Source organism: Hyla sarda, chromosome 2 (assembly GCF_029499605.1).
Source record: "Hyla sarda isolate aHylSar1 chromosome 2, aHylSar1.hap1, whole genome shotgun sequence".
Classification (NCBI taxonomy): domain Eukaryota; kingdom Metazoa; phylum Chordata; class Amphibia; order Anura; family Hylidae; genus Hyla; species Hyla sarda.
In genome coordinates, this window is record NC_079190.1 from 60,217,461 (window position 1) to 60,241,751 (window position 24,291).

Below are 24,291 nucleotides of genomic sequence, written 5' to 3' on the forward strand. Positions count from 1 at the left end.
AGGGGGATGTTTTACCCTGCCTCTGGCTCTATGCTGTGTGAACCTTTTTTTTTTTTTTTTTACTGTAATAAATTCTGAATAATTCCAAAGAAATATGAAGGGAGATAATATGGGATATGAAGTGGGCCCCGGTATTGCCAGCTCAGCAGTGGTTAAGGCACCAGACAGATTTGACAACCCTTGATATAAAAGGCTGCATGTTGTTGAAACTGCTCGGCCAGCTACAGCTGTCTAAGGAATGTTTCCAAATGATGCCAAAAATGTGCTGCTATCACTATAAATTTCATTTTAGAAGAAAATAGGATTAGGGCAATACAGTAAATACGGCATACAGGGAAATATCACAAGGCAAAACATTGTACAGTGCACAACCTGGGTGTAAAGTTGCTCTGATGCACAATAGTTTCGATTCTTTCTATACTGTATTGCGCTGGACAATTTGTGTTGGGTGCTGCGGGAGATCATGGGGGGCCCCAGCAGTGGACATCTTATGTATAGCAGCGGAGTACCCCTTTAAACATAGAACCCCAGTTCTTTCCCCCATGGGTGAAATGTGTGCTCGGAAACAGTTTTTTAGGGTTGGGTTGTGTTTTTTTTACATACACATAGCGATGTCATGTTGATAGAGCCTATATAACACCATGTGAAATCATTTCATGACCATATCTTACCCAAACATTCATAATGCGGCATGCAATGATATATAGTGAGTATTCGGGACTGCCCATACGCCTTGATTTGTAATTTGGTCTGGGGTTGACGACGGTGGTCGTGGTTGGTGTGGTCCGCGAGGTAGGTACCTGCTTCTTCTTCCTTAGCTGCCTGTATCTCTTCCCTCTGACTCTCTCTCTTTCCTGTATTACCGTCTCTTATCCTCTCCTTTTCATCACTTCTTCCCCAACCGTACGTCCCCTTGCATAGAGACCCATGGTGACATCTCTTTCTGACATTACCCGAATAGCTGTTGCTTCAAATTATACTTAGAAGTGGAATATATGGTCGCGTGAGACAAATAGCGGAAAGATAATGTCTCTTATACATGTTTGCACAAGTATAGCGGGTTGACCCGGGATGTTTTTCCTTTCTTTTTTTTTCTGTATTGTATGTGATATTGCAATATTTCAATAAAACTTTACTTTGAAAAAATTAAAAAGATATATAGCGAGTATAACATGTCCACGGTCCCTCGTATAAAATCTAGAGCTGAAGGTACATTTGGATTTAAAATTCTACAAGTCCATATTTTTTTTTTTTTTGCACCACGTAGATCCCTAACAGCAGTGTAACTTGAATTCATTGGGTCCTATAGCAAAATAAGATGGGCCCCCACCACCTAAAGCCTACTGCTCTCCTTGACTTACAAAATAAGGCTCTTAAAGGAGTACTCCCCAGCTCCCTGCAGCACTCCGCATTTTTCAAGACTGTGGGTATGAATGGCGATGGTCGTGATGTCATGCCACGCCCCTTCCTTTAACATCAATCAAGGGAGATCTGTGAGGTAAGGGTCAGCAAAGAGGTGTGCCAGACTGTGGCACTTGAGCCGCTCAACCCCACCTCCTTGACACTTGGCTAAGAAATAAAAATGCTGGAGCTACGCTCAATTTATAGAAGGCAAAAACAAATGGAAAAAAGATATAAATATCAGTACTGATCAGAGTGGCTTAATGGCTGAAATTAGTAGGTTTGCTGATGTCCAACATTAGTGGCGGGTCCCGGCTGCTGACAGCAGCCGGGACCCGCCACTAATGTTGGACATCAGCAAACATACTAATTTCAGCCATTAAAGGGGTATTCCAGGCCAAAACTTTTTTTATATATCAACTGGCTCTGGAAAGTTAAACAGATTTGTAAATTACTTCTATTAAAAAATCTTAATCCTTCCAATAGTTATTAGCTTCTGAAGTTTTCTGTCTAACTGCTCAATGATGATGTCACGTCCTGGGAGCTGTGCATGATGGGAGAATATCCGCATAGGAACTGCACAGCTCCCGGGACGTGACATCATCATTGAGCAGTTAGACAGAAAACAACAACTCAACTTCAGAAGCTAATAACTATTGGAAGGATTAAGATTTTTTAATAGAAGTCATTTACAAATCTGTTTAACTTTCCGGAGCCAGTTGATATATGAAAAAAAATTTTGGCCTGGAATACCCCTTTAAGCCACTCTGATCAGTACTGATATTTATATCTTTTTTCCGTTTGTCTATGTTTCATCCACAGAGTTTCTGCTTGTCTGGGCACTACCTAGGGTGTAACTAGAGATGAGTGAACTTACAGTAAATTCGATTCGTCACAAACTTCTCGGCTCGGCAGTTGATGTCTTTTCCTGCATAAATTAGTTCAGCTTTCCGGTGCTCCGGTGGGCTGGAAAAGGTGGATACAGTCCTAGGAGACTCTTTCCTAGGAATGTATCCACCTTTTCCAGCCCACCGGAGCACCTGAAGGCTGAACTAATTTACACAGGAAAAGTCATCAATTGCTGAGCCGAGAAGTTCGTGACGAATCGAATTTACTGTAAGTTCGCTCATCTCTAAGTGTAACCATGTTAGGCTGAGTTCACACTACGTTTTGTCCCATACGGGAGCGCATACGGCAGGGGGGAGCTAAAAGCTCGCGCTCCCGTATGTGACCGTATGCGCTCCCGTATGCCATTCATTTCAATGAGCCGACCGGAGTGAAACGTTCGGTCCGGTCGGCTCATTTTTGCGCCGTATGCGCTTTTACAACCGGACCTAAAACTGTGGTCAACCACGGTTTTAGGTCCGGTTGTAAAAGCGCATACGGCGCAAAAATGAGCCGACCGGACCGAACGTTTCAGTCCGGTCGGCTCATTGAAATGAATGACATACGGGAGCGCATACGGTGACATACGGGAGCGCGAGCTTTTAGCTCCCCCCTGCCGTATGCGCTCCCGTATGGGGGAAAACGTAGTGAACGATTTGGCGCCTAACTGGGACAATTTTGGCACAAAAAAATGCAAAGGTGACCAGTAAATAATCCAGTGCAAAAAAAAAAAAAAAAAAGGTCAACCAGATTCTAGCTTGTATTTTCCTTGCTACATTTGTGGTATGATGCTGAGATTCGGGTGGCTGACCCCAACCACCCACTAGCTTGGTACCGCTCACCTGTGTCCTCCACCACCTGAACTAGAGTTCATCCTATTGCCCCCACACACTAACGCATGGGCGACTGATCATTAGGGAGATCTCATCAGTCATGGTGTATAAGCCGGGTGTCTATGAAATATGCTGCTCTATGAAGAACCACCTGAAATGCTTGGCTGCACTTCTAAATGTTACCCTAGACCTCGGCAAACATTACCTAACATGGTGGACATGTGCTCCAGGTCATACTGTCAGGACCAGACCTATGTGATGTGTTCTTGTGCCATGTACTGAAGTATCCTGCCCGACTCAGTAATCGCTGATGAAAGCCTTCAAAGCCCCTCAGCATTCTTAGAACTTGTTCAACCATCATGTAATCTTCAGAAATTCTTAAATCAAGAGGAGTCGCGCTTTATTATGTTAAGTCTCTTATCTCATCTGGCGTTTTTTTTTTTTCTCTCTCCCTGATAATCTACAGGTTCTATTTTTAAAGTTCTTTATCTGAAAAAAATTACAAAAAATTAAAAAAATTAAAAACCTAGAACCTAAAAATCAAATCGCCCTGTCTTCTAAAGGAAGACATGATGTTCTGAATGTGTTTTATTCTTGTATTTTCATTTTATTAAATGGTTGTAGCCTGACCCCTCAAATAGTCTTTTTTATTTTATTTTTTTACATAGAAGTGAAGATTGTTATAAGATACCAGATAAATGCTTAGATTCTAATTCAATTATTGTCGCCATTATTTTATTTTTATTTTGGGTGTAGGAGTGTTCTGGTTATGCTCACGCAATTGACAGGCCTCAAGCACATAGCCGTATTATAGCTCTGTTTTAGGACTGCCATAGAAGGACCTCTGTATGCTTTTAGATTTCATGTATAAAATCTGTGGCATACTCTTTCTGATTATTATTTTTATTATTAATAATAATACATAATATAATAACAACATCAATAAATTATTATTATTAATAATTATAATATTAATAATAATGTTTTTTGTTGATGATGATGATGATAATTATATTTACATTTGCTTAGGGAGGCTGTACGGCTGTGTACAAATGAGCCATATGGCCACTGTGCACTGTCATACAGACTCCATGCCTGAGGCCCTGCCATAAGCGTGGGATAAAAAGTTTCCTGATTCCCTTACATATTCTGGTTCACAGCTGGGCTGTCAAGTGACACCGATCACTGCTAAAAAACAAAGCAAAAGGACAATGTTGGGGCATTCCCCAATATATACTACCTTTCTAAGCGCAGTCTTATATTGTAAAAATAAATAAATAACACCTGTATGCATGCAAAGCCCTAAAGAGTACCTGTCACCAAACGATCTATCCTAAACTAACTCACAAAATGTTCCCTAACTACTCCTAACACCCCTCCTGCCCTTAAAAAAATTTGAGCTTTAAAAAGCTCTGTAGCCTACCTTTATTCTTGCTCACATAGTGTGAGTTGCCGGCAGGAGGAAGTGGGCGTTCCCCAACAGGTGCAGTGTCACTGAAGCCTGCTGGGGGACCGCTTCCACCCTCTCCTCTCTGCTGTACATATAGTGAAATGTGTCCACCTGAACCGAGTAGCAACGATGAATGAGCAATATCTCCCCGTAGCTCTCCTTCACAGGTGACGCGACCATGTCAAGAGTGCAGTGGGCGCAGCACTCCCTCCCTGATTGACAGGCAGTGAGCGAGAGCTGTGCCGCGCTATCCCAAAGCGTTTCCTGAGTTTGGTCTCCTGCCAGGCCGGGAGGAGACCAAACTAACTTTATGAGTTGTGTCAGGGAACAGAACAGAGCCACCTAGTGGCCATTTTTTTTATTGCATTTTAAACACATAAAGGTTTAACATTTAAAAAAAAGTGATTTTGAAATTGTATTATAATTACATAAGGGAGAATATATTAAAAGTTTCATTTGATGACAGGTACTCTTTAAAGGGGGTTTTCGGGACCTAAATGAATATAGAAAATAACATCCAGCAGTATAGCAGAAGCCTAGATAAATCACCCTATGCACGTTATTAAGATTTTCATAGTCTCCTGCAAAGTTACATCTCTGAGCAGTTCCGCCCTGTATGTGTAAATGCTTTACTTCCTCTTCCTGACTTTTCTCCCAGCATGCCTAGAGGCGAGGATTTAGTCTCTGCTCTGAGATCTGCCCAGTACTGTCCTGTCCCTGCCCTTGTCTCCTCCAAGTACACCCCCATCACTTCTACACACATGGCCAGGCTACCTGCTTTAAAGGGGTACTCCACTGGAAAAAAAATTCTAAATCAACTGGTGCCAAAAAGTTAAACAGATTTGTAAATTACTTCTATTTAAAAATCTTAATTCTTCTGGTACTTATCAGATGTTATATACTCCACAGGAAGCTAATTTCTTTTTGAATTTCCTTTCTGTCTGGCCACAGTGCTCTCTGCTGACACCTATGACCATTTTAAGAACTGTCCAGAGTAGAAGCAAATCCCCATAGCAAACCTATCCTGCTCTGGACAGTTCCTGACATGGACAGAGGTGTCAGCAGAGAGCACTGTGGTCAGACAGAAAGGAAATTCAAAAAGGAAATAACTTCCTGTGTGTCATATACCAGCTGATAAGTACTGGAAGGATTGAGATTTTTTTAATAGAAGTAATTTACAAATATGTTTAACTTTCTGGCCCCACTTCCTGGTGCTGGAGGTCAATACATTACTGCTCAATCAATCAATGGATGAGACAGTCAGGACTTGTGGCCATAATATGAATGCTAAGGTGCTTCTGTATAATACTAGTCCCTGTATACAGTCTGTTAGGGCATATGGGCATCACAGAGAGCACCCACCACTAAGGGCAGAGGAAGGCTTCCACTCTAGATGACCTATTGCAAGGTACAACCAATGGGTCATCTAGGTTATACTTTTCAAGCAGATGAATGAATGATTTGTAACTGTACCTTTAAGATGCAGCTGCGGACAGGATACAGTCCAATCAGCTTGCACTCTACTGTGATGGGCCTACACAGGTTGGCTTGCTGTGGTGCAAATACACAGGAAAACGTCTTTGACATATTTAGCCACACAACACTAACTTCAACAGTAGGTCACTGAAGAGATTAGTGTAAGCAGAGGGACCCTTGTTCAGCTTTCTTCTCTTTTGGCGAATTTATATTCCTGCTTGGGGCTGAAACACTTTGCCTTCACAATGTAGACTGGAAACAACATTTGGGTGAAATCCTCCAGACTTGGACATTTGCAAATTTTAAACCCTTTCACTTCTGGAATACCTCAATGTATGCTAAGAAAATGTATCCCCTATCTTTTGGATAGGGGATAAGATCGCTGGGACCCCCTAAAACCTTTTGCATGGTGCTCCCCCTCTCCTCTTGCATTTTCTTAGTAATTCCGTTATTCAGGGATCAAATAATAGTTTTCCAACTCCTAAAATTGTATCATATGTATTAGAAACTCTTATTTGCATATTTGATCCATAAATATTGGACTTGTCATAGGACACAGTGGTCTCCAATGTGTGGACCACCAGCTGTTGCCACTGTCCTATGACAAGTCCATTAATTAAGGATCCAAATTTTTATCCAACTCCTAAAATTCTCTTAGCTTCTCATACCTATGATGCAATCTTAGGGGCTGGATAAAATATTATTTAATCCATATATAATGGACTTGTCATGGGACAGTGGCAACAGCTGAAGGTCCACAGATTGAAGCCCACTAGCCTATGGCAAATCCATTATTTATGCATTTAATATGCAAATAAGATATGTTTCTAATACATATATCTGATTCTAATACATATATCTATTCTAATCATATATTTGTATTTTTGATCCATTAATAACGGACTTGTAATAGGACAGTGGTCTCCAATCTGTGGACCTCCAGCTGTTGCCACTATCCTTAGCAAGTCTATTATTTATGGATCAAATAATGTTTTCTCCAACACCTTAAACTGTGTCATGTGTATTAGAAACTTTCTTATTTGCATATTTGATCTATAAATAATAGATCATGGGACAGTTGTTTCCTATCTCTGGACCTCTAACTTTTGCCACTGTCCTATGACAAGTCCATTATTTATGGATAAAATCTGCAAATGACAGTTTCTAATACGTATAGTGCAAGTTTAGGAGTTGGATTAAAACATTTTTGATCCATAATTAATGGACGTAGGACAGTGGTCTCCAATCTCTGCACCTTCAGCTGTTGCCATTGTCCTATGACAAGTTCATTATTTGTGAATCAAATATGCAAATAATAGTTTCTAATATGTATGGTACAAGTTTAGGTAGTTGGCTTAAATATTATTTGATCCATAAATAATGGACTTGTCATAGGACAGTGGTCTCCGATCTCTGGACCTCCAGCTGTTGCCATTGTCCTATGACAAGTCCTTTACTTGTGAATCAAATATTCAAATAATAGTTTCTAATATGTATGGTACAAGTTTAGGTAGTTGGCTTAAATATTATTTGACCCATAAATAATGGACTTGTCATAGGACAGTGGTCTCCGAATCTCTGGACCTCCAGCTGTTGCCATTGTCCTATGACAAGTCCATTATTTGTGAATCAAATATTCAAATAATAGTTTCTAATATGCATGGTACAAGTTTATGTAGTTGGTTTAAATATTATTTGATCCATAAATAATGGACTTGGCATAGGACAGTGGTCTCCAATCTCTGGACCTCCAGCTGTTGCCATTGTCCTATGACAAGTCCATTATTTGTGAATCAAATATGCAAATATAAGTTTCTAATATGTATGGTACAAATTTAGGTGGTTGGCTTAAATATAATTAGATCCATAAATAATGAATTTGTCATAGGACAGTGGTCTCCGATCTCTGGACCTCCAGCTGTTGCCATTGTCCTATGACAAGTCCTTTATTTGTGAATCAAATATTCAAATAAGTTTCTAATATGTATGGTACAAGTTTAGGTAGTTGGCTTAAATATTATTTGATCCATAAATAATGGACCTGTCATAGGACAGTGGTCTCCGAATCTCTGGACCTCCAGCTGTTGCCATTGTCCTATGACAAGTCCATTATTTGTGAATCAAATATTCAAATAATAGTTTCTAATATGTATGGTACAAGTTTAGGTAGTTGGTTTAAATATTATTTGAACCATAAATAATGGACTTGTCATAGGACAGTGGTCTCCGATCTCTGGACCTCCAGCTGTTGCCATTGTCCTATGACAAGTCCTTTATTTGTGAATCAAATATTCAAATAATAGTTTCTAATATGCATGGTACAAGTTTATGTAGTTGGTTTAAATATTATTTGATCCATAAATAATGGACTTGTCATAGGACAGTGGTCTCTGAATCTCTGGTCCTCCAGCTGTTGCCATTGTTCTATGACAAGTCCATTATTTGTGAATCAAATATTCAAATAATAGTTTCTAATATGCATGGTATAAGTTTATGTAGTTGGTTTAAATATTATTTGATCCATAAATAATGGACTTGTCATAGGACAGTGGTCTTCAATCTCTGGACCTCCAGCTGTTGCAAAACTACAACTCCCAGTATGCCCGGACAGCCGTTGGCTGTCCGGGCATACTGGGAGTTGTAGTTTTGCAACAGCTGGAGGTCCACAGTTTGGAGACCACTGTTTTATATTATTTGAAATATGCAAATAAAAACTTCTCTGTCTTCTTTCTTTGTCTGCATTCCCCATGAAACCACTGTCTTAGGAGAATGTTTATTTTACACCACCAATAAAAATGTTTCTTATCTTATAGGGTTTAGTCACTTTCATCCACACTTTTCTCTACTAGTGTATGAGTTATTGCTAGACCTCAGTGGACCATATCAGCCTGTATATCATCTCATGTTAGTATTTCATCTAGCACCTTCTTCCTGTGCTACTGTATACAGTGCAGAATAGAGTCCAGGGCTTGTTCTCTGATTCATCTCCATTAGACATGTAGACATAGCAATGAGTCAGGAAATGAAGAGTTGATTCAATATTAAGGTGGGCAGCAATGAGCATGACTGGCAGAGAGAAGCTTTATCAGTCCACCCCCTTCCCCTGGAACATGTAATGTGTTTACAGTAGCTGGCAAATGAGAGCACAAAGCCAAGTGCTTCCCCTTCTGCGACTGTGCTGACTGCTGCTTGCTGCCCATGGACGTCACTGGCAGCAGATCTATGGGTGCAGCTACCGCAGCATGATGCAGTCTGGGGAAGGCAGCCTGGTAGCTGGGGGATCCTGGGCTGCAGAGCTTGCAATCACAGTCAGTGGAGCTACACAGTGACCTATCCCTGCAGAACCAGCTCTCTGCGTCTTCTGGAGGAGGTGCATACACATGCAGCCTATCTGCCTGCCAGCCCCCAGTGCTATAGGATTTAAGCAGACACAGGCAAGCAGCTCCAAGAGGAAAGGAGCCATTCCCAGCAATGTGCATGTAGCCAGAGCTGCATACATGGAACAAAAGGTGTCTGAGAAGTGCTCACCCCCTGTACACCCTGCAATGCCAAACTCACCATCACCATCATCATCCTTCTCAGCCAGAGAGAGTCTGCAGTGAAGCATCATCATCATCCTCCTCCTCACAGGGTGAAAGGAGGAGGGAGCACCCTGGAAGAAGAAGCATCTCATGTCTATTTAATGAGGGCTCTACCTAGCAGGAAGAGGTGAAACCCATCTGCAGGCTTCATTTCCCTTGCTGACCTCTAGTTTTGGTGTCAGTCACCTCCTCATAGATATAAGCTGTACCTGAGGAGGAGGAGGAGGAGGTGCAGGAGAAGAACCCTACCCTGCATTACAGAAGACATGGCCAGCCAGCAGGACTCGGGGTTCTTTGAGATCAGTATCAAGTATTTGCTGAAATCCTGGAGCAGCAGTGAGTACAGGCTGGATTAATCCTTTATTTGCCCCTACCATGAAATTAACCCTCTCTTCCCTTTTTTTTATATGAATCATAGGTGTATGCTGGGTAATAAGATGTATATAGGCACTGAGTCAATCTGCTGTGTCAGGCTGGGAAGATGAAAGCAGCCTGGGCTGCAAACAGAAACATAGTGTATTATGTAAACAGAATGGATGCATTGTATATAGGTTTGAGTGTGTATGTGTGTGTGTTGTTTGTTTACTTGTTACACATTGTATCTCTAGGATGTTCTCTACATTGTTCCTGTAAGGGAAGAGGTGTCATCATTTCATGCAAAGTTATTTTTAGCATTGCGTTAACTTATTAAAAATGCTTGGGTGTGGTGCAGTTTGCTGAACACTTTTTTTTTATTATTTTAATATTATGCCCAGTAATTGTTTTTTATTACTGTCTGTGTAAGGCCAAGGGTGGAAGTTTTGCTTGTAGGTTGGTCACTTGTTAAAATGTTTAGGTTAAGCGAGGATGTGTGTATTCAAATCTATGATATATTGTTCCCCCAAGATGCTACAGGGTAACAGAACACCTGCTGCGAACTTTATGAACAAATCAATCCAATTGCTTGGAGAGGGAAAGCACCAGATAATGGGGTCTTGTCTATAGGTAGATAGGCAATAAGGAAGCTGTACTGTTCTCTATGGGTTCTCCATAGGATCTATTTCAGTTTTTCTTAATCATTGTGCCTCCAGCTGTTGAAAAACCACAACTCCCATCATGCCTGGACAGGTTATCACAGTAATGGGGTCTGCTGTCTGTAGGTAAACAGACAAGAGGGATAGTGTACTGTTCTCTATAGCTTCTTTATAGGATCTAGATTACTATTTCCCAACCACTGTGCCTCCAGCTGTTGCAAAACTACAACTCCCAGCATGCCTGGACAGGTTACCACAGTAATGGGGTCTGCTGTCTATAGGTAAACAGACAAGAAGGATGGTGTACTGTTCTCTATAGCTTCTTTATAGGATCTAGATTACTATTTCCCAACCACTGTGCCTCCAGCTGTTGCAAAACTACAACTCCCAGCATGCCTGGACAGGTTACCACAGTAATGGGGTCTGCTGTCTGTAGGTAAACAGGCAAGAGGAATAGTGTACTGTTCTCTATAGCTTCTTTATAGGATCTAGATTACTATTTCCCAACCACTGTGCCTCCAGCTGTTGCAAAACTACAACTCCCAGCATGCCTGGACAGGTTACCACAGTAATGGGGTCTGCTGTCTATAGGTAAACAGACAAGAGGGATAGTGTACTGTTCTCTATAGCTTCTTTATAGGATCTAGATTACTATTTCCCAACCACTGTGCCTCCAGCTGTTGCAAAGCTACAACTCCCAGCATGCCTGGACAGGTTACCACAGTATTGGGGTCTGCTGTCTGTAGGTAAACAGGCAAGAGGGATAGTGTACTGTCCTCTATAGCTTCTTTATAGGATCTAGATTACTATTTCCCAACCACTGTGCCTCCAGCTGTTCCAAAACTACAGCTCCCAGCATGCCTGGACAGGTTACCACAGTAATGGGGTCTGCTGTCTATTGGTAAACAGACAAGAGGGATAGTGTACTGTTCTCTATAGCTTCTTTATAGGATCTAGATTACTATTTCACAACCACTGTGCCTCCAGCTGTTGCAAAACTACATCTCCCAGCATGCCTGGGCAGGTTACCACAGTAATGGGGTCTGCTGTCTATAGGTAGACAGGCAAAAGGGAGGGGGTACTGTTCTCTATAGGATCTAGATTGGTTTTTGCCAACCCCTGTGCCTCCAGCTGTTGCAAAACTACATCTCCCAGCATGTCTGGACAGGTTATCACAGTAATGGGGTCTGCTGTCTATAGGTAAACAGACAAGAGGGATAATGTACTGTTCTTTATAGATCCTTTATAGGATCTAGATCGGTGTTTCCCAACCAGGGTGCCTCCAGCTGTTGCAAAACTACAACTCCCAGCATGCCCGGACAGCCAAAGGCTGTCCGGGCATGCTGGGAGTTGTAGTTTTGAAAATTCAGTAACAGAACTGAAACCATCCTAATGATTGGCGACTATAGACAGCAAATAATTCTTCCCATTTTGCAGTCTGAAGCTATTTGGGAATTATATCTCAGGTCTCGCATGTTGGCACAAAATGCTCCCTGGTAACATTCTGATTCACCAGGATAAACCTGACTGGGTTAAGACTTATACCAGTGATGGTTGTGTTACAGTGTTATTAATTCCATGCTGCTTATATAGAGCAAAGCTATTCTTTGCTATTTTTCTTACATAGTATAGCAGTGTTTTCCAACCAGGGTTCCTCCAGCTGTTGCAAAATAACAACTCGCAGCCTAAGGCATGCTGGGAGTTGTAGTTATGCAACAGCTGGAGGCCCCCTGGTTGGGAAACACTGTAGTTTAGAGCTATAAAGTGTGCGTATTTAAGTATTGACTGAAGACTCCAACAAATGAGTGCAGATACTCTACTCCATCCCTGCCCTTGGGAAGCAGACGTCCTTCCCCGCAGGGTCACCCATAGGCCCAGGCCTCTATCGCCTTTACGGAAAATTACTTTCTGGTCAAAATGACAAATATCATGAGGTTCTGATCGTTCTCAATTCAAATGACTTTTATCTAATCTAGTGTTTTCCAACCAGGGGGCCTCCAGCTGTTGCAAAACAACAATTGCCAGCATGCCCGGACTGCCAACAGCTGTATGAGCATGCCTGGAGTTATAGTTTTGCAACAGCTGGAGGCACCCTGGTTGGGAAACACTGGACTCGTCTCTACTCTACTTTTCCTTTCTGCTAGTTTTAAGGGTTTATTGAAGTTGCCCAAAAATGGATCAAGTTGAAGAAAAAAATGCAGTTATGTTTTTGCAATATTTAAGAAATAATTCACTCAGTGTTAATGGACATAGTTGCACCAAGTTTCAGGGGTCCCAAAAGGTTCACACCAGTGTTATATGGTTGATGGGGGGGGGGGGGAGCTTATACAGATTTAGCATTGGGGGCTCGGGCGCTTAAGATGATGCCTGTGATCATACAGATTAGAGATGAGCGAACTTACAGTAAATTCGATTCGTCACGAACTTCTCAGCTCGGCGGTTGCTGACTTTTCCTGCATAAATTAGTTCAGCTTTCCGGTGCTCCGGTGGGCTGGAAAAGGTGGAAATGGTCCTAAGAAAGAGTCTCCTAGGACTGTATCCACCTTTTCCAGCCCACGGGAGCACTTGAAAGCTGAACTAATTTATGCAGGAAAAGTCAGCAACCGCCGAGCCGAGAAGTTCGTGACGAATCGAATTTACTGTAAGTTCGCTCATCTCTAATACAGACGTTCTAATATTGTATATTTGCCCATACACAAGATATTTATTAATAAAATGGGTTCTGCTGCCGATCTGCAGATAAACCTTGTATGTCCTTGACCAGTTTCAATGAGAGCAGTGGCAAGTTAATGTTCACCCTTTTAGGCTGGGTTCACACTTAATATTTTGGATAGTATTTTCAGCCAAAACCACAAGTGGAACCGACAGAGAGGAAAACAATAATGGAAATATTTGCACCTTCTTCTGTGTTTTGGACCCACTCCTGGTTAAAAATACAGCTAAAAATACTAACCAAACTCCTATGTGTGAACCCAGCCTCCCTCATATGAAGGGCATACTTTAATTTTTGTCTTTTTTTATCTTTTCAGCAGGTATTTAACATCATTTCTGCATAGTTTCCATATAAATGTTTTGACCATGTCCGAATGCTTTCCTGTGTAATTTGACAGAAGGGTTAATCCGTGTACCATAGACTGCGTCTACTGCTACATAGAAGTTAAATGTATACTCCGGTGGAAAACATTTTATTATTATTATTATTATTATTATTATTTTTTAATCAACTGGTGCCAGAAAGTTAAACAGATTTGTAAATAACTTCTATTAAAAAATCTTTACCCTTCCAGTTCTTTTTAGCAGCTGTATGCTACAGAGGAAATTCTTTTCTTTTAAAATTTATTTTTTGTCTTGTCCACAGTGCTCTCTGCTGACACCTCTGTCTGTGTCAGGAACTGTCCAGAGCAGCATAGGTTTGCAATGGGGATTTTCTCCTGCTCTGGACAGTTCCTGATACGGGCATGAGGTGTCAGCAGAGAGCACTGTGGACAAGACAAAAAAGAAATTAAAACAGAAAAGAATTTGCTCTAGTATACAGCTGCTAAAAAGTACTGGAAGGGTAAAGATTTTTTAATAGTCATTTAAGTCATTTTCAAATTTGTTTAACTTTCTGATATAAAAAAATTTCACCGGAATACCCCTTTAAGAAAGATCCTGTGTCTTTGATCTATATCCAGCTGTTGCAAAACTACAATTCCCAGCATGCCCGGACAGCCTAAGGCTGTCCGGGCATGCTGGGAGTTGTGGTTTGCAACAGCTGGAGGCACACTGGTTGGAAAAGACTGTCTTAGGGGTTGAGTTGCAATAGGCTGTCACCTTTAGGATATACCAGCCTTTCTGTCATGTTAAAGGGGTACTCGGGTGGAAAACTTTATTTTTTTTAATCAACTGGTGCCAGAAAGTTAAACAGATTTGTAAATTACTTCTATAAAAAAAAATCTTAATCCTTCCAGTACTTATTAGCAGCTGAATACTACAGAGGAAATTTATTTTATTTTTGGAACACAGAGCTCTCTGCTGACATCATGACCACAGTGCTCTCTGCTGACATCTCTGTCCATTTTAAGAACTGTCCAGAGTAGGAGAAAATCCCCATAGAAAACATATGCTGCTCTGGACAGTTCCTAAAATGGACAGAGATGTCAGCAGAGAGCACTGTGCTCATGATGTCAGCAGAGAGCACTGTGGACATGATGTCAGCAAAGAGCTCTGTGTTCCAAAAAGAAAATAATTTCCTCTGTAGTATTCAGCAGCTAATAAGTACTGGAAGGATTAAGATTTTTTTTTTTTTTTTATAGAAGTCATTTACAAATCTTTTTAACTTTCTGGCACCAGTTGATTTAAAAAAAAAAAAGTTTTCCACCGAAGTACCCCTTTAATTATACATTACATTGAATTATCCGCACATATATCACTACATAGAATAATACATCATATCACATAATCATACCTGTGCCATCTCATAGCCTAATACAAACATACCAACATTACATCCTAAAATGATACGTATATACATCACTACGTAAACTAATGCATGCCTATATTACATTATAGAATTATACAAACACTCATCACTACATAGAATAATACATGCATTACATCACAGAATCCAACATACATTAAACAGTAATACATTATATCAGAGATTCATATGTATAGGATATAATATAATGAGGCTTACATCATAGCCTAGAGTTTTGTCTATATATAATAGAATCATACATACATTAAAGAATAATACATGCATCATCAAAGAATTATACATAAATCATAGAATCATACATACATTAGATTGATACATATTTCATAGATATACATACATGTTTTATCAATGAATAATAGAATTCTGAACTTCTGAGAATCATACATACTGAATTATATATAGAAGTATACAAACATCACAACATAGAATAATAGATGAATCATTTCATAAAATTATACATACATCAAAGAATAACGCACCAAATAATATAGACACATCTTATTGGTCAGTGATGCATATATCATATCCTAGAATGAATACATAACTTCATAGAATCGTAAATATAATATTGTAAAAAAAATACATCATAATATTAAATCAATAATTATATCATAGAAAGATGCATCACAATATAGAATCATACATCATATCATAGAATAATACATCACAATATAGAATAATATCAGATCATAGAATAATACATCACAATATAGAATAATATCATCATAGAATAATAATATCACAATATAGAATAATATCATCATAGAATAATAATATATCACAATATAGAATAATATCATCATAGAATAATAATATATCACAATATAGAATAATATCATATCGTAGACTAATACATCACAATATAGAATCATACATCATATCATAGAATAATACATCACAATATAGAATAATATCATATAATAGAATAACACATCACAATATAGAATAATATCATATAATAGAATAATACATCACAATATAGAATATCATATCATTGAATAATACATCACAATATAGAAACATACATCATATCATAGAATAATACATCACAATATAGAATCATACATCATATAATAGAATAATACATCACAATATAGAATATCATATCATAGAATAATACATCACAATATAGAATATCATATCATAGAATAATACATCACAATATAGAATTATACATCATATAATAGAATAATACAACACAATATAGAATAATATCATATAATAGAATAATACATCACAATATAGAATCATACATCATATCATAGAATAATATATCACAATATAGAATCATACATTATATCATAGAATAATACATCACAATATAGAATATCATATAATAGAATAATACATCACAATATAGAATATCATATCATTGAATAATACATCACAATATAGAATCATACATCATATAATAGAATAATACATCACAATATAGATTAATATCATATAATAGAATAATACATCACAATATAGAATAATATCATAGAATAATACATCACAATATAGAATCATACATCATATAATAGAATAATACATCACAATATAGAATAATATCATATAATAGAATAATACATCACAATATAGAATCATACATCATATAATAGAATAATACATCACAATATAGAATAATATCATATAATAGAATAATACATCACAATATAGAATCATACATCATATCATAGAATAATATATCACAATATAGAATAATATCATCATAGAATAATATATCACAATATAGAATCATACATTATATCATAGAATAATACATCACAATATAGAATATCATATCATAGAATAATACATCACAATATAGAATTATACATCATATAATAGAATAATACAACACAATATAGAATAATATCATATAATAGAATAATACATCACAATATAGAATCATACATCATATCATAGAATAATACATCACAATATAGAATAATACTTCCCAATATAGAATAATCATCATAGAATAATAATACATCACAATATAGAACCGTAACATATCATAGAATGATCACAACATCAAATCATACATCATATTATAGAGAAATACATCACATTATAGAATTATACATCACATAATAGAGTAATGCAGCACAACATAAAATCATACATCATATTTTAGAATAATACATTACAATATAATATATCATAGAATACATCACAATATAATATATCATAGAATAATACATCACAATATAGAATGATATATTGTATTATAGAGAAATACAGTACATCACAATATCAAATGAAACATTTTATCATAGAATATTATGCCATACATAATTTTTTTTAATAATTAAGTACGACATGTAATCATACATCATATAGAATAAGACATCAGAACCTCATACAGCCTATCATAAAATCCTTATATTCTGATGTAAATAGGATTTTTATGATGGTTATATATGTTACGAGCGCTCCTGCAGTCTGGTGTCCCGGCCACAGGCACTGATCGCGGGCATTGCTGTGTCCCCTGCCCCTACTCACCTCTCCACGCTCCTATGCATTCTGTTTTTCATCGCGTGCGCAGGCTCTCTGAGGTTTAAAGGGCCAGTGCGCTGGTGTCAGCCCCAAGGCCTGATTATGGAAACATACATGTATTTTTATTGTATCTGTGTATAACCTAAAACCTGGGGGTGAGAGGTCATTCAGACTCTGGGTTTGTGTATTGCATTTTATTGGGGGTCTGGCTGTTTGTTTACATCTCCTTTGAAGTCAGAGGCTCTTTTGAAGCAGCAGGATGTAAGGGCACTCTGGTCCCATCATATACTCAACCAGATAAGAGGGCCAGGAACAGAGATGCCCCCCCTGGTGGGATCAGCGGGGATGGGGCAATGGAGTCTCCCTCCAAAAAGGCAGATATATAATATTTTAACAATGCTAGACTCAGGTTGTTCAATGCTGTGCAACAAGCTGACAAGACCATCCTAAGAACAGCTGGAACTCACTCTCATGGACTGCTATATCATCATGCTGTAAGAACTTCATCTTTTGTTTTCTGAACTTGTCTTGCAAAACTCTTTTATATATTTTTGTACCTGTATGTCATTTCATAATCAGCTCTGGTCTTTGATCTCTAAATATATGAGCTCACCTTTCTGAAGGCAGCTCTGGTGGAAACACGTTTATCTAAGGGTTAATTTGGTGATTTGCTGGGACTAGTAGTGGATACCCAGAGGTCTGGCGGCTTTAACCCTTGCACCATCACACTCTCTCTAATGTCTTGGCTGGACCGATAGGGTGTGATCGTGACAGCTGGTAATTGGTAATTGCTGGGTGCTGACCCTATAAAGGGGACTGACTTCCCCTTGACCCCTGCCGGATCTTTGTGTCTCCTAGAGCCTTAGAGAAAGCATTTTCTGTGTGTTCTGATTATCCGTGTACCATACCTTACTGCTAAGTTTCTGACCTTCCTCCTGTGCCGCCAGCCTCTGACCACCTTGCTACGTCCCTGACCACGCTCCTGTGCCGCCAGCGCTGACCTTTTGCCTTACCTGACTACGAGCTTGCTTTATCCTTCCTGTGCCACGCTACACCTCGGCAGCCTGTGTGGACGAGTCATATCAGGGGTAGCGACCTGGGTGCCGCCTGCCACAGCAAGTCCATTCCCCTTTGCGGTGGGCTCTGGTGAAAACCAGCGGCACCTTAGACTCTGCTCCCTGGTAAGACCCAAGCCATCATTCACATACGTCCAGCAGATCCACTTCTCCTTCACCAGCCGTTACAATATTATATATCTTTGTGCTTTGCATTTATAACTAGTGCACAGATAAATGGATATTGGTCTGGTTTTAAATCTCAGTATAAAGGAAGCTTAGCTCTGGTACATTATGGTACAGAATGTCCATTCTCTGGATCTTTTTACTGCTGCAGGGTGGATATGTAAATGCAGTCAACATGTGTTTATTTTGTATCTTTAAAATTCCATAAATTCCATGAACTATTCTGTAGTTTAATGTCTGTTCCTGCATCCTGTCCTTGCTGGACATTGCAGTGGGTTTGTATTCGTTCCCTGTCTATTACTTTTTTTTGGAATAACCCTTCCTAAGTAGCATTATTTTGTATAGAAGCAGCATATTTCAGAGCCATGTACGTATAACAGACCTTGTATTATACACTTTTGGAACTATTCACAGCGAGACAAAAGATATACAATATAGGAATGGTATATCAATATATCAAACCAACCAACTGGTTGTATATCAATATACAGAACCAATCTATATACTATGTGTAAATTACCCCTATGTGTTGGGTAACCTTCACTGCCAACTCTTGGGCAACATAAAAATTTCACGGGGATCCATTTTTGGATCCGGTCCTGCACTGTGCTCAGGTGTGAGATTTGAAACAGGGCCCGGTTTCCAGCTGACTGTCAATCAAGCAGGAACAGGTAAGGGAGGGAGGAGGGGTTCCAGCGATTAGCACCTCAGGGGCTTGGAAACGCCTATTTGACACTTCACAAAAGATAATAAAAACATTTTTTTTTAAGTCATGAAAGCACAGACAGATAAATAAAAGTTACCTTGTCCTAATAGCTATCTTACTGTGTCACCAGTTTGGAACATGAATTGCAGCTGACAGATTCCATTTTAATGCCTTTTGGAAGCAAATATAATGTTGCAGCTTTACCTGTAATGCTTCATGTATACTGCATTACCATTTTCTGAATAAGGAACAGTCATATAACACAGGTCAGTACAATGTTGGTTGCATCCAGAGGACAAGCAGCCGATCACTGCTGGGACTTCCGGAGGCTGAGAAAGCTGGGTGGCATGCTGCGTGCCACACAGCTTTCCCAGTCTTCAAAAAAGCTCCAATACGTCTGCTTTACCAGACAGATATTTTATTTGGGAGACTAGGAAAGCTGGGTGGAAGGCAGGGCTCCCTCAGCTTCCTCCCTGAAAAAATAAATATATATATATATATATATATATATATATATATAAACCAAAAAATATTGCAGCACTATTCAGCCTCAATGTGTGGGTGCCAGCGTCCAAAACTTCTTGACCCAAGTCCCTAGTTTAGATAAGATCCAACGACAACGCCGCACTCCAAAAAACGGTGAAAAAAGTGTTAATTTATTTCGGTCACATCAGTACAAGCAACGTTTCTGCTCCTATGGAGCCATTTTCTAGCTTGAAAATGGCTCCATAGGAGCAGAAACGTTGCTTGTACTGATGTGACAGAAATAAATTAACACTTTTTTCACCGTTTTTTTGGAGTGCTGCGTTGTCGTTGGATCTTATATTTTATATATATATAATGTCTTCCAGGAAAGCTGCACACCTGTAAAAAAGGTGCCTAGGTGCCCGCTGTGCCTGATCCTCCGGGTCAGGACCCTCAGAAGTAGAAAAATCGAAAAAACAGCAGCACTCCAATAATGTGAAAAAGTGATTTTTTTATTCACTCAAACGTGAGGCAACGTTTCAAGTCTTTTTGGCTTGAAAATGGCTGCGTGGGCCAGCCGAAACATTGCCTCATGTTTGAGTGAATAAAAAATTACTTTCTCATGTTATTGGAGTGCTGCTGTTTTTTCAATTTTTATATATATATATATATATATATATATATATATATATGTGTGTACCTATATATATTTTTTTTTTTGCCCGGGAAACATCGCATCCATAAGTCTCTTACTGGTGGACCTATCGATCTATTTTTGACACAACTAAAAAGGATGTGTGGTGTTGGTGCAAGGTTCGGACAGTCTTGTTTCACAGACTTTCTAAACCAAGATCCCTTAATACTCTGAACAGTCATGTTCTACAGACAAGACCACACTCCCTCAATACTCTAGAACAGTGGTCTTCAACCTTTGGACCTCCAGATGTGCAAAACTACAACTCCCAGCATGCCCGGACAGCCAACGGCTCTCCGGGCATGCTGGGAGTTGTAGTTTTGTAACATCTGGAGGTCCGCCGGTTGGACTCCACTGCTCTAGAACATAATACAGAAGACCTGCTGGATGTATGGAAAGGTGGTAGGGACAGTTTCTATTTTGTTCTTGGACTGTGAAGAGACATTTAAAGGGGTACTCCGCCCCTAGACATCTTATCCCCTATCCAAAGGATAGGGGATAAGATGTGAGATCGCTGCGGTGCCGCTGGTGGGAAGCCCTGGGATCGCCGCTGCGGCACCGCGCTATCATTACAGCACAGAGCGAGTTCGCTCTGCACGTAATGACTGGCGATACAGTGGCCGGAGCATCGTTACATCACGGCTCCGCCCCTCGTGACGTCACAGCCCGCCCCTTTCAATACAAGTCTATGGGAGGGGGCGCGGCAGTCGTCACGCCCCCTGCCATAGACTTGCATTAAGGGGAAGGGCCGTGATGTCACGAGGGGCGGAGCCATGACGTAACGATGCTCCGGCCCCTGTATTGTCCGTCATTACGCACAGAGCGAACTCGCTCTGTGCTGTAATGATAGCACAGTGCCGCAGCGGGGATCCCAGGGCTCCCCAGCAGCGGCACCGCGGCGATCTCACATGTTATCCCCTATCCTTTGGATAGGGGATAAGATGTCTAGGGGCGGAGTACCCCTTTAAGGATTAGTTGACAGAGTATTTCCAGAAGACGTGTGCCCAGTGCCAGTGTTCTTTACTGATCTGGAATGTTGAGATAGTCATGTTCCAGAGATAGTTAGCACCTCCAGCCTAGAATGCTTAGAATGTCTGACGTGCTTATGTGAAGTCTGTGTAGGCAATGATAGATAAACAAGTGAATGTTTGCTCAACAACATTGACTTTTTTAAGGAAATAACGCAATGAGCAACTTGTTCTTAAAGGGGTATTCCAGGATTTTTTTTTATTTGACTATGCTACATGCTACACTGTAAAGTTAGTGCAGTTCATAATATAGTGTCTGTACCTGTGTGTGATGGTTTTCTAACAATTCTTCTGTGATTTTCACCTCACTATTTATTTTTACCAGCATACAAAATGACTGTTGTCTCGGATTTTTCCCAGCTTGCAATGCGGCCGAGACCTGACTCCCTAGTTAGCTGATGACATGGAGCCTGTCTGCTTCAATGGGTGGAGGGATCAATCTGCAACTAATGCAACAGCTGTAGGCACCCTGATTGAAAACCACTGGTCTTTTGTTTCAATGGGTGGGGTGACTGATGTGTGAGAGGGAGGAAAATGGCATTGTGGGATTTGTAGTAAAAAAAACATACGTCAAACAGGAAATACAAGTTCACAAAAAGCTAGCCACAGCGTTATGGTAATCTCATGACATAGCCATTTAGCCCCAAGACAAGCGCAGATCCTTCCTAAGCATGTCCATTACTGTCTGCCAAGTATGTACTAAAATCACCTTATGGTGGAGAACCCCTTCAATACCTTGGATTTGCTTAAGAAATGTTGTACTTCATTCCAGATAATGCATAAAGATACTAGACACAAAGCATCCTACCCTCACCGCTAAGTAATGGACTTGAGGCTCCTACATGGAGGACACCGGTGGATCAGGTCTCAGAACAGCCTAAAACAGAGCTGAAAAAACAACCACCATGTCTGTCCGTAGGCCAATAGACACACACACCACTGTTCTTGAAAAGAAAAACCAGAGCCATTTTTTCTAATTCTGGAAAATCCCTTTTAAGCTTTTTTTTTTTTTTCAGAACAATCAAAATAAAACATTATATTATGTAAGCTGAAAAAAAGAACAATCCAGTGTCGCTGCCGCTCCTGATCCTCTCATACAGCGTTCGTCTCAATCTTCCGCTGGATACTGCAGCTATTTTATTTAATCTCTTCCTCTGTTCATTTCCATCTGCCTCTGTAATTCATGTGTCCTGTGGCAGAAATCATAAATTCTGAACCTAGATCCAAGTGCTTTACGTATTTATCCATCCGCTTTACTAGACAGGATGACTTACTATTGGGGACAAAATGCAGTAAATTTCTTGCTTCGTGGTCCAGCACTGGTCATAAAGAGTTAAAGCGGATGATATAAACATGGCTGCCCCATAGAGCTGAGTGTCCATACCTAACACTCCATGGTCATGGATTTATTTCTGTTTTAGGCTGGGTTCATATCACGTTTTTTGCCATACTGTTTTCAATCCATTTTTCTAAAGAAAACAGTATGGCAAAAAAAAAACGGATGGAACAGTATGGGAAAAAGTAAACCGTATGCGTTTTTAAACTGTATACTGTTTTTAAAAGTGCCTATGGTTCCGTCTGTTTTTTTTTTTTTTAAACATACGTTTTTGATGATTTTGTCCATTTTTAATGGGAGGGGTGTTGGGTGGAGACTTTAGGATGCAAATGCGCATGTGCAAAGTAAAAACCGTATACGGTTTCCCGTATGGAACGTATACATGTGCGTTTCCCATTGATGTCCATGTTAAAAAAAAAGTATGCGGTTGCAGTACGGTTTTTAAACAGCAGTCAAAAACGTGGTCAACCACGGTTTTGACTTTAAAAACCGTACTGCAACCGCATACGTTTTCTTTTACCATAGACGTCAATGGGAAACGCACATGTATACAGTTCCATACGGGAAACCGTATACGATTTTTACTTTGAACATACACATTTGCATCCTAAAGTCTCCACCCAACACCCCTCCCATTAAAAATGATCAAAAACTTATGTTTTTTTTTTTATAAAAACGGACGGAACTGTATGCACTTTTAAAAACAGTATACAGTTTAAAAACGCATATGGTTTACTTTTTCCCATACTGTTCCATCCGTTTTTTTTGCCATACGGTTTTCTTTAGAAAAACTGATTGAAAAAACAGTATGGCAAAAACGTGATGTGAACCCAGCCTTAGTAATATTTATGTTCACCTTCTGGGCTGGATCATAGGGATTGCTCCTATCTGGGATCCCTCCTACTGTTTCATGGTGTGACCAATGGCTGTGTGAGTTTGCTGGTAATATGTCAGTTTTACAGGTAAAATTGTGCAGCCATTGGCCCCCACGGTGTTGTCTGGATGCACTGTCCATATTGTTGGATCATACCCTGAAAATCAACCGGTTATTGGCTTTTAATATAATGCTACTAAAATATGTACCCACAATAGTTTTCAATGACACCACTGTTGTTACGCCTAGCGCTCCGGGTCCCCGCTCCTCCCCGGAGCGCTCACGGCGTCTCTCTCCCTGCAGCGCCCCGGTCGGTTCCGCTGACCGGGAGCGCTGCACTGTCA

General features: G+C 39.8%; 1 protein-coding gene across 6 annotated transcripts in view; it reads left to right on the plus strand.

Moving 5' to 3' along the window:
• The window catches only part of FRY (FRY microtubule binding protein), a 526,666-nt gene that overhangs the window by 229,494 nt on the left and 272,881 nt on the right, over positions 1-24,291 (plus strand). Inside the window, exon 1 of one of the 6 annotated variants that reach the window (XM_056561879.1) lies at positions 9,221-9,962. The exons of 3 other annotated variants lie outside the window; for them this stretch is intronic. In XM_056561879.1, the coding sequence (XP_056417854.1) occupies positions 9,893-9,962 (70 nt within the window). In that variant the 5' untranslated portion in view covers positions 9,221-9,892. Of the gene's footprint in view, positions 1-9,220; positions 9,963-24,291 lie in introns of those variants that run through there. 2 more of the 6 variants (XM_056561875.1, XM_056561873.1) reach the window with 2 other exon arrangements.